Raw genomic sequence first — 13658 nt, 5'->3', positions numbered from 1 at the left:
ACTCTCTTGGTTGCTGACTCCCCCCAGTGGGACCAATAGTGTTTCCCTACCTCACAGGTATGTTATGAGGACTAGCTCTAGAAGTAGTAGCAATTACCATTCGTGTAGTTGTGAGGATCATGATTCTTGTTTCCTGTAATGTAACTTGGCATTGGCAGAGTGCTTCTTAATTATTCTTCATTGTATGTGATGGCAGCCAGGTACTGACTCAGGAGGATGCAGTGAAGCTCGGGCTCAGTCGCTTGCTTTCCATGGTGTACTGCTGGGAAGAAACTTTGCTAATGGGACTCGAGGTGCCACCTTGAACAAGAAGCCACTGTGCCTGTCTGAGGCTACTGTGGCCATCTTTACTTGTTTATTAGGCAATTCATAGAGTTTTCCCTTAGGTTCCATTCTTCTGGACCCGTGCCAAGGACTTAGTCAGGGGTAGGGAACCTGGAGCCTTGGGGCCACATGTGGCCTTCTCGGTCCTTAAGTGCAGACTTTTGATTGAATCCAAATTTCACAGAACAAATCCTTTTAATAATCCTGGGTCCTAGATCTCAGCCTCGGGCTCCATTAGAAGTTCAGTAAACAAGGACCAGATTTCTGCTTCTTCTGAAGGAGAAGCCAGCCAACCCCACTCTTCAAACGCACCAGGAGACTAGAGTCAGACAGTTATCTCCTTATTCCCAAAGTCAAGGTGACTCTGTTTGCAGGAGCTCACACACACTTGAACCTTTCATAAAGAGAAAGAAGGCAAAATCTGAGAACCAGTACCTTCTTTCCTTGTTTCCTATTGAAGTTAGGATAATGGAGGAAAGTGGATCACACTTTTCCTCTTACTTCTAGCCTTAGTGCTCCCACAGCCGCCCCCCCCCCCCCCCGCCCTGCTCTCTCATATCACAGGCTAGCCTCTCAGTCAGGTGTGAGGCCTCGTTCTCCCAAGCCAGCCTCAAACATTGCAATATCTAGGAGGCACTTAGAATTTGTAATATTTTGCTCTCTCTCTGCCCCAGAGCCTCCATATTAAAACCAGTTTTTTTTTTCCAGTGGAGAGAGAGGTGGTATCTATGAAGCCAGGGGCAGACAGATATGAGAGTCAGAAGCACTCTCCCTGCTTTGCCTGGGGCCTGCCTTTCCCACCCTCTTTCTTCTCCAGTCTCCATTTGCATGGGCATGCAGGCATGTGCCCACACACACACACACACACACACACACTTCTTTCTCTTAACCCTGACTCAGCAACATTCTGGAGAAAAGCCAAGGAAGGACTTCAGGAGGGGAGTTTTCCCCTCCTCAGGGCAGAATTTTAACCTCCAGGCCAACAAGAAGCTCCCTAATGTGGATTGAAAAGCTAATGTGGTTTTTTTAACTGCTTTCTATTTGTTTGAATGTTGCATATTTCTGCTAGAGAAATTTTCCCTAAATAAAGCCATTAATACACCAATGGTATTTTCTTACTTACAACAGACAGACAGAATTAATGCTGTCAACATTGAGCCTTTTTTTCTCTTTTCTTTTTTTTTCTCCCCTCTCGTTTGCTTTCCAGGTCATGCTGACCTGTTCAGCTTGGACTGTTTCGCATTTGTTTTTAATGTCAGTTTAAATGTAATTGTAAAAGCATGTATGCTCTAAATTCATGTAGTTACTTTTTCCAGTGGAAAAGCCTGGTGTTCGAAAGCATTTCCAGGCTCTGCAATTTCCCATGAGCAGGTTTTTAGTAAAACCTTGTGCCCCTCACTGAGGATGGCAGCTGGACAGTGAGCCTCTTTCTTCTGGCTCAGTAGTCAGAGAGAGGAGACTTGGAAATAGTTGCTGCTGGATCCTGTGCTTTGGCAAGGATGTGCAGCATTGCGTATCATTCTATTATTAATTACGTTTACTCCTCCATGAACTAAAAAACATTAGACTAAATAGTCCAACATAAACCTTGAAAGATAAAATTTGATATTCTTTCTCCTGGCTATTTCTCTGACCGACAATTGGGACTGTACGAAGAATGGGGGCGTGGGGGGAAGGACCAAGGAGGCTTCTTGCCTGAAGGAATTTGGCATACATTTATTAATCCCACTTGGTTGCACACCCTACTAATCTCTCACTTCATGCCTGCCAAGGACAGACTCTGCTCCCTGCCTCTTGTCCCTGTCCTAGTTCTTTCCCACCCATCTCCAACTCCCACCACTGACCCTTCTCTCCAGTAAAATGCTACTTACCCTGATGAAATGCAAAGAATACCACCACCCTAGAAGAGAGTATACCTGGTTTTAACTCCTGCTCTGCCAGTATCTAGCTGTGTGACCTTGGGCACAACTTATCTTTGGCCTTCAGTCTCCTCATGGTCAAAATTAAAGATTGATTTGAGAGGGAGACGAAGGGAGAGACAAAATCTCAGGCCTTCAAGCTCTCTTTTGGAAATGGAGCCTTGGATTCAATTCAAACAAAACCTAACATGGAGTCCCAGACGTAGGTACAGAATAAATCACTGCTGCTCTTATTTGAAAGGAGGCGGGGTGCTTGGAGCCACATGCTCAGGCCCACTTTACCTTCTCTCAGGGGCCCTTGAAGAAACTTATAGGACTCTTGGGGTTCTGCTACTGTACTAGATTGATTCTTCTAACCCTGATTCTCTCTTCTATTAGATTTCAGTCCTTGTGGAAAGTCTATGTTTCATCAGTTAGCTTTTTCACAAAGAAGTTCACCTGCTTGGGATAATGGGTATGAAGTGGAAGTGGAGCAATGTGGAGCTCAGTAATTAGCAATAGTAATGGCCATCACTGATTGACCTATAGATTTTACTCTGTGCCAAGCACTGGGGACATATCCCTGTTTAGAAAATCACAACAACTCTGTGAGATAGATCCTGTTATTATCTTAAAATTCTGAAACCTGTCAATTTGGTCCTCAACTTTTGGCTGGAGACCATTTACCCAAGATGGAAGGCCATACTTCTCAGTTTGCCACCATATAATTTCTTAGAATGTTTTCTAGCTATAGATCCATTACTGGAAAAAGTCATAGCCTGCCTATTTTTTATACACTTTTACAGAGTGCAGAGCACTTTCACTGGGTTCATCTCACTTCCTCCTAAAAATAGTCCTATGCGGTAGTCAGGCCAGATCATCACCATTATATAGACAAGAAAACTGAGGAGCAGGAAAAATCAAGAGATTTGCTCAAGGTCACACATCTCATGAAACTCTGAATACCACCACCAATAATATTAAGTCCTTTATTGTGAATAGCATTTTAGAACTTTGATGTCATTATTGCATTTGGCCTCTTGGAGTTCATTGCATTTTTCACTATGCATCCAACTTGGAGAGTCCTTCTGGTGGTGTAGAATCTGCTTTCTACTCTCAGGCACCACCACAGTGTCTATATTCCTTGTAACAACCTTATGAATCAGGCACGATATTATCTCCATTTTACAAGTGAGCTAACTGAGGTACAGAGAGGCTCATTCTTGCCCAAAGTCACACAGCTAGTCAGTGATAGAGCCAGGGTTACAGATGAAACAATCTGACTCCAGAATCTTGGGTCTTAACGTGTACACTTTATACATGTGTAAAGAAACTAAGAGCCAGAGAGGGAAAGAGACAGTCCTGAAGTCCCACAGTGAGCTCCCCTGGCTCCTAATCGAGTATTCCTCTGACCTTCAAATCCTAAAGTCATACAGTGAGATCCTCTGACTTTAATGCTAGTAGATGGAAAGATGACTGGCCTGATTTAAGCCAGAGGCCACAAACTGCCTTTCCCCAGGCCAAAATTCACCTGCAGAATTCTGTTTGTCCAACATAGCGTTTGTTTAGGAAATTGGCATAGACTGCCCCTAGGCAGGGCATGGATCAATGTCACTATCCCCAACCCTCCCTATTTATGTTCGCCAGGCGTATTTGCTCATTTATATATCTACCTGACTTGTGAAGGCTTTTGAGTTCATGACCCTTAGATTTAAGCATTATAATATATAAACACTGTACATACACATGCACACATGCATTCACATAAGTACAGCCTAGTCTGCTTTCACAAGGAATTTGCAGCCCTGCACCAAACATACCTTTATGTTTACTTAGCATTTAGAATTACATTTCAGATCTGAATTTAGTTTTATAGGCAGTCATGTGCTGAAGAAACTAGGCTATTGTTTTTATTTCATACTGTGTCACCCTTGCTTTCCTTGCTATATCTGGTTCCCTGTCAATCTTGCTTTCTGCCCTTCCCCATGCCTGAGTTAGGTTACCTGCAAGCCATTTACTCCTTACTCTTTAGGAATGGATTGAGAGTGAAGAAGCCATTTTAGAGGGCTCACTATATGCCAAGCACACTTTCATTTACTTCTCATCAGTGTTCTAATAGATGGATGTAGCAGCACCCCCATTTTACAAGTGAGGAAACTGAATCTTAGAGAAGCTAACCAGAGGGATCAAAGTTATTAGGCTAGTAATTGACAGAGCTGGCATTTGAACCCAATATTGTCTGACTCCAGAGTCTATTCTTTTGCCTTACATCACACTTCTGTAAGGAAAGTGTATTTGTTTTCTATTGCTGCATAATATATTGCCATAAATTTAGCAGCTTCAAACAATACCCATTTATCAGTTGTAAGTCAGAAATCTGGCACAGCATGGCTGGATTCTCAGTCCAGGGTCTCACAAGGCTGAAATTGAGGTGTCAACCAGGCCACATTCTAATAGGGAGCTTGGTTCTTTTCCAAGCTCACGGGTTTTTGACAGGCTTTGCGGTTGTAGGACTAAGGTTCCAGTTTCCTTTCTGGCTAGCAGCCAGAGGCCATGCTCAGCTCCTAGATGCTGCCCTCATTCCTTGCCATGTGGATCTCAACACCTTCAAAGCCAGCATCAGAGAATCTTCCTTGTGTTGAATCTCTCTCACTCCATGAATGCCTTTCCAGGAAGAGCCCAGTCCCTTTTAAGGGCTCACCTGATTAGGTCAGGCCCATCAAGGATAACCACCCTTAAAATTCAACTACATTAGAACCTTAATTATATCTGCCCAGTCCTTTCACAACTGCATCTAGATTAGTGTTTGAATGAATAACTGGAAGGAAGTGTGTGTACTCCAGAGTCTGGGAATCTTGGGGGCCATCTTTGAAGTCGGCCTACCACAAAAAGTGATTCTTTTATGTTCCAAATTCCATGGTGAGATAGGAGGAAGAGAAACATTCTTGACTTTAAGCAGAGAGATTCCAACTTTCTAAGACTTTGGAAACTTCACCTCACCTTTGCCTCTCCTTTGCTCATGGGTGAGAAGGCCTATATCTTGGGGTGGCAACAGATGAGACTGGAGTAGCCTAAATGTAACAGAGGCTAGAGAAGTTACAGATTAATCACATTTGCTCCTCCTTAGGAATGCACCGTGGAAGCTGATTTGAAAAATCTTTCTCTGGTGCTGTAGAGACCACACCCCCACAGGGGTATAATGCTCCAGGGCTGAAAAGTTAGTTCCCTATAGGATCCGGGCATCACATCAGACTAGGTGTTCAGTGCCCTAAAGAACAGGTTGGGATGGGAAAGCCCCTTGCCAATGGCCCTTTCTTTTCACTGCTCTGGTGCAAGATAAAAAGACAGGGAAGAGATGCTGAGCAGCTGACACACCATCAGAACTATCCACCTTTACTGTCCCCTTTCTCCATGCTTCATCACTCAATTTAAGTAATCCAATGAGTCTCTGCCTTGACACAGTGGCTGGCTGGCCTGTATCTCACATGGAAGAGTTAGATTTGACTCTGGGGCTCAGGTGCAGGGGGCAGGAGGGGCGTGGGGGTGGCCTTCATGGAAGAAAACAAGGCCTTGGGCATTGAGTAACAGCTGAGGCTAGCAAGCCTTATTGTCCAGCATTCCAAGTCGTCTAGCAACATGCTGGCCTCTGCTGTGGAGAGAGAACAGAGGATCCCCTGGCAGAATAAATGGAATCTGATTTCAATTATGTTCAGTACAGTCACCCTCTTCAGGCAGAGAGGCCAGAACACCTGGTGCGGCTAGGGCCACTATGGCCACAGGGACAGCACATTACCGAGGTCCTGAAGGCAAGTGGAAATGCAGCTTTTCTTCCTTGAGCAGATGCCATATAGGTCTAGGGGAGGAGGATGTGAACATACCAGCCAAGTAAGTTCTCATTGGCACTATGCAGAGAAGGAGGAATTATTTCATCGTGATAGATTCTCCCCACAGTCTCTGCACGTATTGATCTTGCTTGTAATGAGTTTGCTTAGGTCCAGGAGTCATCACCCCACTGAGATCTGAGTCATTGGTGGGAAAATCAAGGTGACAGATTATATATCTCGCTGATCACGCTCTGTATGTCTCTCCACCTTTTGAAAACGCCCATGGATTTACCAGCATATAATTTATTTGCATTCATTTCTTATCAGTAGCTTTAGTAAGGTGTTGCAAATGGGACAGCTGCCCTACAGAGCAATCTGTATTCACAGCACTATTAAATAGAGCTTTCTAAGATGATAGGAATCTTCTATATCTGTGTTGTCCAATAATGCAGCCACTAGCTACATGTGGCTTTTGAACACTGGAAATGTGACTAGTTGAGACTGATAGATTGCATTTTTAATTTATTTTTAATTTTAATTAATTTAAATTGCTACAGTACAAATCTAGAAGGAGCTCAGAGAGGCACGTACTGAGATAGAAAAGGAATGAATTAGTCAAAAAGAGAGCCAATGTGGCACAGTGACTTCTGAATTAGGAATATGAGCCCTGGTTCTGATCTTAGCTCTGCCACTAGGTAACCTTGCCTTCTCTGGCTTCTGCCTCCCCATCTTTGACTTGAAAGGTTGGACTGACGTCGAAAGTCCTGAAATGGTGGACAAGAACTGAATTCAATTTGGGGATACACAAGTTTCAGGAAGATTTTAAAATGCTTGAAGCTCTGACTTGGGTGGGGCAAAGGCAATATATGTAACCTAAACATTTGTATCCCCATAATATACTGAAATAAAAATAAATAAATAATAAAAAAATATTATGAATGTCTTTTAGGGGTGTGTGTCGGGGGAAGTGTGCCATTCATTCCAGTTTGCCTGAGTACCAACTATTCTCCTACACACACATGCACACACACACACACCGTGCTGTATTACCTACGTAGACCCTGAAAGTATTTGAATCTGTCACCCCCGGATAAGATGATTTCTAAGAACCAGTCCTATTTTGTCATGCTATGAATCTTAAGCCACTATAGTACCCCAAATCTGTTTCATCTTGGGCAGATGACTGGAGTATTCTCATAGCTCTGTATCTTTTCCCTTCTGGATTTGATGCTAGTTGCTGAAGTTTGTAGTCAAGTGTGAAGGAGGGAGGCAGGCAAGATATAACTCCAGCCCCTCTCATCAGCTCTGTTTTCAGATTAAAAGTAGGGTTCAAAGCTTCAAACTCTTTGGGGAAGCAGAATGATATAATAGAGAGAACATGGGCTTTGTAGTCAGCAGACCAAGTTTAGATGATTGGGCTCTCTTTCTTGATAGCTGTGTTACCTCAGTTTACTCATTTGCAAAACAGGGATAAAAAACATCCTTAACCTCCTAAGATCACTGTGTATTTAAATAATGTAATGTGTTCATGAAGTGAAGGCCTTGAAAAAATAGTAGTTACCCTTATTTCTCTTAGTTAACTTGCCGATATGGCTAATTACACCTCTTCTCCTCTCCCGGGCTGGAAAGGGGGGTGAAATGGTCTGAAATGGGGGTGAAATGGTCTAAATGGTCTGAAAACTCCTGAGCTCAAAGCCAGAAAGTGCCTGTCATGGGGAAGGCAGAGTCTTCCTATAGGAACTGCAGCAGGGAGCAGATTCTGTAGGCACTACCAGTCTTTAGAGCTGTGTCCAAGAACCCATGCTCACAATGGATTCATCAGATGACAAGATATTGTGGTGGGCAGGCCTCCAGCCCTGGGATAAGATGGGCTTGGCCCAGACCATACCTTCCAGCCTGTGCCCTTGGTGGGAAGTGGGAGTTGGCAGTGGGTGTGCATATCTCCTTATTACTGGCTGTGCCCATACCCTGCAGAAATGATTGTTGGACAAGGTCATCTTGCACTGAGGGTTGGTTTTCCAGGCTTCCCTTTTATTTTCCCCTGAGTTCTTCTCTATGTTCCTCTTGTACCACTGACCCTACCATTTTCCTCTTCCCTACCCTAGTTCCAAACATGTGATCCATTCTTGCAGCAATTTACTGAGTGACACTATGATTGGAGTTTGCATTGAACCACTTATTTTTCTAATTAGAGCTGAAAGTCAGTTCCAGATGTGTATCTTTCTCTGCAGAAGCCAGAAACAGATGAGTAGTAGATTTTGTTGTATTTATCCATTTAAATTGAGCAATCAACTTCTCTGCTTTATACCTTTTTATTTATTATTATTATTTTAAAAAGATTAAAGTGGTTTATGGTCCTTACAGTGCAACTGCCTATGCTAGACCTCAGAGTTATGACCTTTTCAATTATTTCTGTCAATATAAATGCTAGGGAAAATAGCACAAAGTAAACATTGAGATGCTCAAAGACATCTAAATTGTATATATGTGAGCATGTGGGAAGGATGATTCTTAAAGTTTGAGTTTTGGATTACTGTGATTGTTTTAAATAATGTTATTGCTATCATTCTGTGTAATGGCTGCCTCCTAGCATCGTTCCCAGTTTACAGACAGATGGTAGAGGCAGAGACATTCTGTCATTTGTTTGATACTATTGGAGATTTCAACCTTTCACCTCCCCCACCTTTGCTAAAAAGAAGAAAATCAATATGTGTGTTACAGTGCATGTTCAACTATGAGTGTAATTCTAACAGCATCTGAGGCTGTTTATCGTGTTCAGTAGGAAATGGAACACCAGAAAATTCCCATTCATTCAGCCCAAAGTGGGATGATAGAATTTGGTAGTCTGAAGATGGAAGGGATAGATCTTCAGGGCTATTTTTTTAAAACCCAATTCCCATATGATGCTTGAATTCTTAACTTTATGCATCTAGTTTCTGATCATTTCCAGTTACAGGAGTGCCTGGCAAGGTTTCTGTCTTCAGAGAGCTTTAACTATCAAAGTGTGTGTGTGTGTGTGTGTGTGTACACGTGGGCTCTTAGAGAAAGAGTGAGAAAGAGAGAGAACACTAAAATCCAAGTCACTATGATTTCTAGTACCCAAAGGAACCCAAAGAAAAGTCTAGTCATTCAGCAGATTTGCCTTTCTAGTCTCTTTCTCTAGCTATCTGCTAGAAATGCTAGACATAGGCACATGTACATCTCTCCTTTGATTTACAGCACTAAGTATTTGTCTATAACCTATATGATAAAGCCCAAACATTGTAATATGATATGCATGCCCATTTAAAATCAGGCCCCATCTTTATTTTCAACCTCATAAAGAGCCTCTCTCCCCACATATGCAATATACACTTCAGCCACACTGGTCTTTAGTTGTTGTTGCCCTAAACACTCGTTAATGCTTTTTTTTTTATTTCATCTTATTGTTATGGGGGATACAGAATTGCAGGTTACATACGTTGCCCATGTACCACCTTTCCCCCCAATCGTTAATGCTTTTGTTTATGCCCTTTCCACCCATCTCTGCCTGGTGAAATCCTTATTGATCTTCAAATTCTAGGTCAAATGCCACCTTCTATGTAAAGCATGTTCTAACTGCATCTAAGCAGAGATTATTGTTTTCCTCTTTTGTTGATGTTTCTGTTGTAGCATTTACCAGTTTGATATTTTCTAGAATTGTTTGTGGGCATTTATTTTTCCTCTACCAGACTTGGCCAGGGCCTGTGTCCTTTCTGTCACCCAGACGCAAAGGTCTAACAATGGATGTCTGTTGAATGAATGAATGCATCATGAATGCATTAGTAAATGAATTAATTGAAGGGCCCAGGTATGAATACTGAAGGCAGAGTCAAATGCAAGAATATATTAGATTGGTCTGGCACAGAGATCAGGGGAGAAAGTAAGATATTAAAGTTTGGGGTTAGGAGGGATTTGGGATGATGAATCATTCATTCAACGGGTGTTGAATGAGCACTTGTCCTTAAGGAGTTTAGAGTCTGTGACCAAGGAGAATGAACATCTTTATTTTCTTAGCTCAGGCAATTTTTCCAACAGGGTAACTGCACTGTGTGTGTTTGGTCACTGGTGATGAATTCAAGTTTGTCTTCCTTCCCAATAGCCCGGAAGCTGAAGAAACTTGGTAATCTGAAGCTACAGGAAGAAGGGGAGGCTTCCAGCGCCACCAGTCCCACTGAGGAGTCCAGCCAGAAGCTGACGGTGTCACACATTGAAGGCTATGAATGTCAGCCCATCTTTCTGAATGTCCTGGAAGCCATTGAGCCAGGCGTGGTGTGTGCTGGACATGACAACAACCAGCCTGACTCTTTTGCAGCCTTGCTCTCTAGCCTCAATGAACTGGGCGAGAGACAGCTTGTTCATGTGGTCAAGTGGGCCAAGGCCTTGCCTGGTAAGGAAAAGGAAAGTGGGGGCATGGGATAAAGGAGATCATATATAGTGAATGCTCTTACGGGCCAGGCACCATGTCGGGTGCTTTCAGGCCCATTAACTCAGATAGTCCTCATCGTAACTCTGAGGAGGAGGGATCATTATAATCCTCACTTTAAACATAAGGGAATTGAGACTTAGAAAGTGAAGAGAAGGGCAGCATTATAGTGTTTCCCATATGTTTTCATGTTCAGCTCACAGACAAGGTGAGCAAAATTTCCCATAATCATAAATCACATAGTCATACCCACATATGCCTTAGGATGCTTTTCTACATGTGCACACACAGGCTTACCCCAAAGATAATCTTGAGCCTGCTTGACATTCTGTCTTCAGTGTTACTTTCAGGTGGCATGGTAGAAAAAATATGAGGTTGGGAGTCAGAACACTTGGATTCTAATCTTAGCTCTACTGGTAATTTATTGTGTGATCCCTCCCCTTCTGGGTCTCAATTTCTCTATATGTATAACCATAAAGAGTAGTTTGGGCTAAACTGATGGTTTTCAAATTTTGCTTCAAAGAATGCTTAGTTAGTGCTCTTTAAACTACCTTAGGAATCATTGTGAGAGGAAAGGTTAGGTGATAGTGAAAGGATTCCTAAGTGTTTGTCTAACTTCTGCTTGGATACCTCCAGTGATGGGGAACTCACTTCCTCCCTGAACCATCTGTTGTTTAAACAAGTCTAGTTATTAAAATATTACAGCTTAACGAAGACTTAGAGATACTCTATCCAAGAATTCATAAACTTTCCTTTAGCAGCCAAATGCTTTAGTTCTCAAAACCATTCTATACAGATACAAATGGAGCTGGTTGATTTAAAGCCAGAGTCTGTGGCCTAGGCCTCACCATCTCAGCCTCTTCCTCACTATCCTAGGGAAGACCCAGGTCACTTTTGCAAAATCAGAGGGCTCCAGGGAACACAGTTTGAAAACCAGTGAAACATATACTCTTTAAACATTCTCCTAATCCTGAGATTATATGATTTAAAGATTCTTTTAAAATATCAACAACCAAACCCCTTCTTGTGGAGTTACAGATTAACCTGCCTTCCAATAATAATTTCCATTCAAGTAGAAATTTATGTTGAACAGAGTAATTCTGAATGTATTACCTGATCTGATCCTCATAAGAATATGATAAAATATGGGTTCTTTCCCCCATTTTACAGAGGAAGACACTGAATCTCTGAGAAGTGATGTGATTGGCCTACAGTTACATAGCCAAAGGGTAGCAGAACCAGAACTTGAGCCCAGGTCCTCTCCTGATTCCAAATTCCCTCCTAATTTCACTCTACCTGTAGTCTGTAGGACCTCTGCAGTTCTGTAGCTCTGGGCTTTACAGTGAGGGGCCAAGACCTCATCAAAGGCCACTTGGGTCATATGGTGAGCTTGCTGCATTTGAAGACATTGCATGTTGGCCATCAAGCCCCTGTTTTTCTTGTTTGTTTGTTTGTGACGGAGTCTCTCTCTATTGCCCAAGCTGGAGTGCAATGGTCTCATCATAGCTCACTACAACCTTAAACTTCTGGGCTTAAGCAATCATCCTGCCTCAGCCTACCAAGTAGCTGAGACTACAGGCATGTGCCCCCAAACCCAGCTAATTTGTTTTTATTTTTTATAGAGACAGGATCCATGTTGCTCAGGCTGGTCTTGAACTAGGCTCAAGCAATTCTCCCACCTCAGCCTCCCAAAGTGCTGGGATTACAGGCATGAGCCACTGTGCCCAGCCAAGCCTCTATTTTGTATTTCCGACTCACAAGGCTCAGCTGCAGCCCTAACCATCCCTAATGCCTTCCCAGCTTGGGAAGCTGAGGTTGACTAGCCAATATGATCACTGGGAAGGAGGCCCAAGGACTCTGACTGGACATGCACTGTGCCAAAACAGAGGGTTCACGTGGAGAGGAAAAACAAAAAAGAAAAAAGAGAAAGTTGCTTTAATTCTTATCACGTTTTCAGCTGGATATCTTGATATCATGTGTTTGACAGAGATTCAAAGTTTAATCTTCCCAAGCAGTTTCCAAACACTTAACTTGTCTCATTTTATAGGATACAGAGCTTTTTCATATATATGATCCCACTTAATCTTCACAACAGTCCTATGAATCATAGGGACTATTATTTCCATTACACATGCCAAGGTTCAAAGAGGTTAACTAACTTGCTCCATTTGGTCACTTAACAAATGGAGCCAGAACTTGAGCTCAGACCCTCTAGTTTCTAATTCAGTGGTCTTGACAATAATCTTGTACAAATCACTGCGGCAGAATTTATATGACTGAGGATCACTGGCACTTCTTGGCCCAATCCCCAGGATGCGAAGCCTTCTTCTCCTTACATTAACAAGTCTGCAAGGCAGTATCAGTTCACTGTCTAGCTTGCCAGAGTAAATGACCTCTGACCCTCAGTCATTTAAAAGAAAAGGCTTCGAAAAAAGCCAATTACCACACTCATAAGAACTGTTTGTTATTCATATTATCAATAATCACCTACTAGTTCAGATAATTTACTCACTCAACAGATTGAGTTTCTGACCTGTACGAGGCACTGTGCTAGGCACCTAGTTAGATGAATTTTGTTGTGAGTTTTCTGTGACAGTCATGATATATGGAAATTGACTAGTAGGGTACCTGGCACATTAATAAATAATAACTATTAATTGGGGGTGAGTGAATAGATTGTGAGTGCACAATATATTTAGAATCAAATGTATCTGGTTTGGAATCCTAGCTATGCACCAGTTGTGTGACCTTGAGCAAATCACATGTCTTCTTTGTGCTTCTGTTTCCTCATTTGTAGAGATGATAGAACAATCACTATCTTGCAAATTGTTATCAACAAAGAGATTATGTATTAAGAGCACCTTGTACAGTAACTGAAATATAATAGGTGCTGTGTAAATGGTGGCTTATCATTATGAGGCTTGAGTACTAAGCCACTGCTTTCACTAATCTCAATTTAAGCTACCACCAGCTTTGCTTAGAAGCTCCTACATGTTCCCCAAGGTTGAATTGTCTTCTTTGAAGACTTTGCCTGGCATATGCACTAGAGCAGCAAATATTTCCAAACTGGCCTTTCTTTGAGCCTATTCTCCCAGACTAGACATAGGACTACAAGTTTCCACTGAAGATTGCTAAAAAAAAAATAATGTCTATTAGAGTCTAATGAGA

The 13658-nt window shown here is 42.3% G+C and overlaps 1 protein-coding gene across 2 annotated transcripts in view; it reads left to right on the top strand.

The window, feature by feature from the left end:
• AR (androgen receptor) overlaps positions 1-13658 on the top strand; it is a 172590-nt gene that overhangs the window by 146188 nt on the left and 12744 nt on the right. For both annotated transcript variants that reach the window (XM_069463851.1, XM_069463852.1), the window contains exon 4: positions 10167-10454. In XM_069463851.1, coding sequence (XP_069319952.1) covers positions 10167-10454 — 288 coding nt within the window. The remainder of the gene's footprint in view (positions 1-10166; positions 10455-13658) is intronic.

This window comes from Eulemur rufifrons, chromosome 30, assembly GCF_041146395.1.
Source record: "Eulemur rufifrons isolate Redbay chromosome 30, OSU_ERuf_1, whole genome shotgun sequence".
Taxonomy (NCBI): domain Eukaryota; kingdom Metazoa; phylum Chordata; class Mammalia; order Primates; family Lemuridae; genus Eulemur; species Eulemur rufifrons.
The sequence above is the reverse complement of the archived record's forward strand: the minus strand, read 5'-3'. Positions and strand labels throughout refer to the sequence as shown.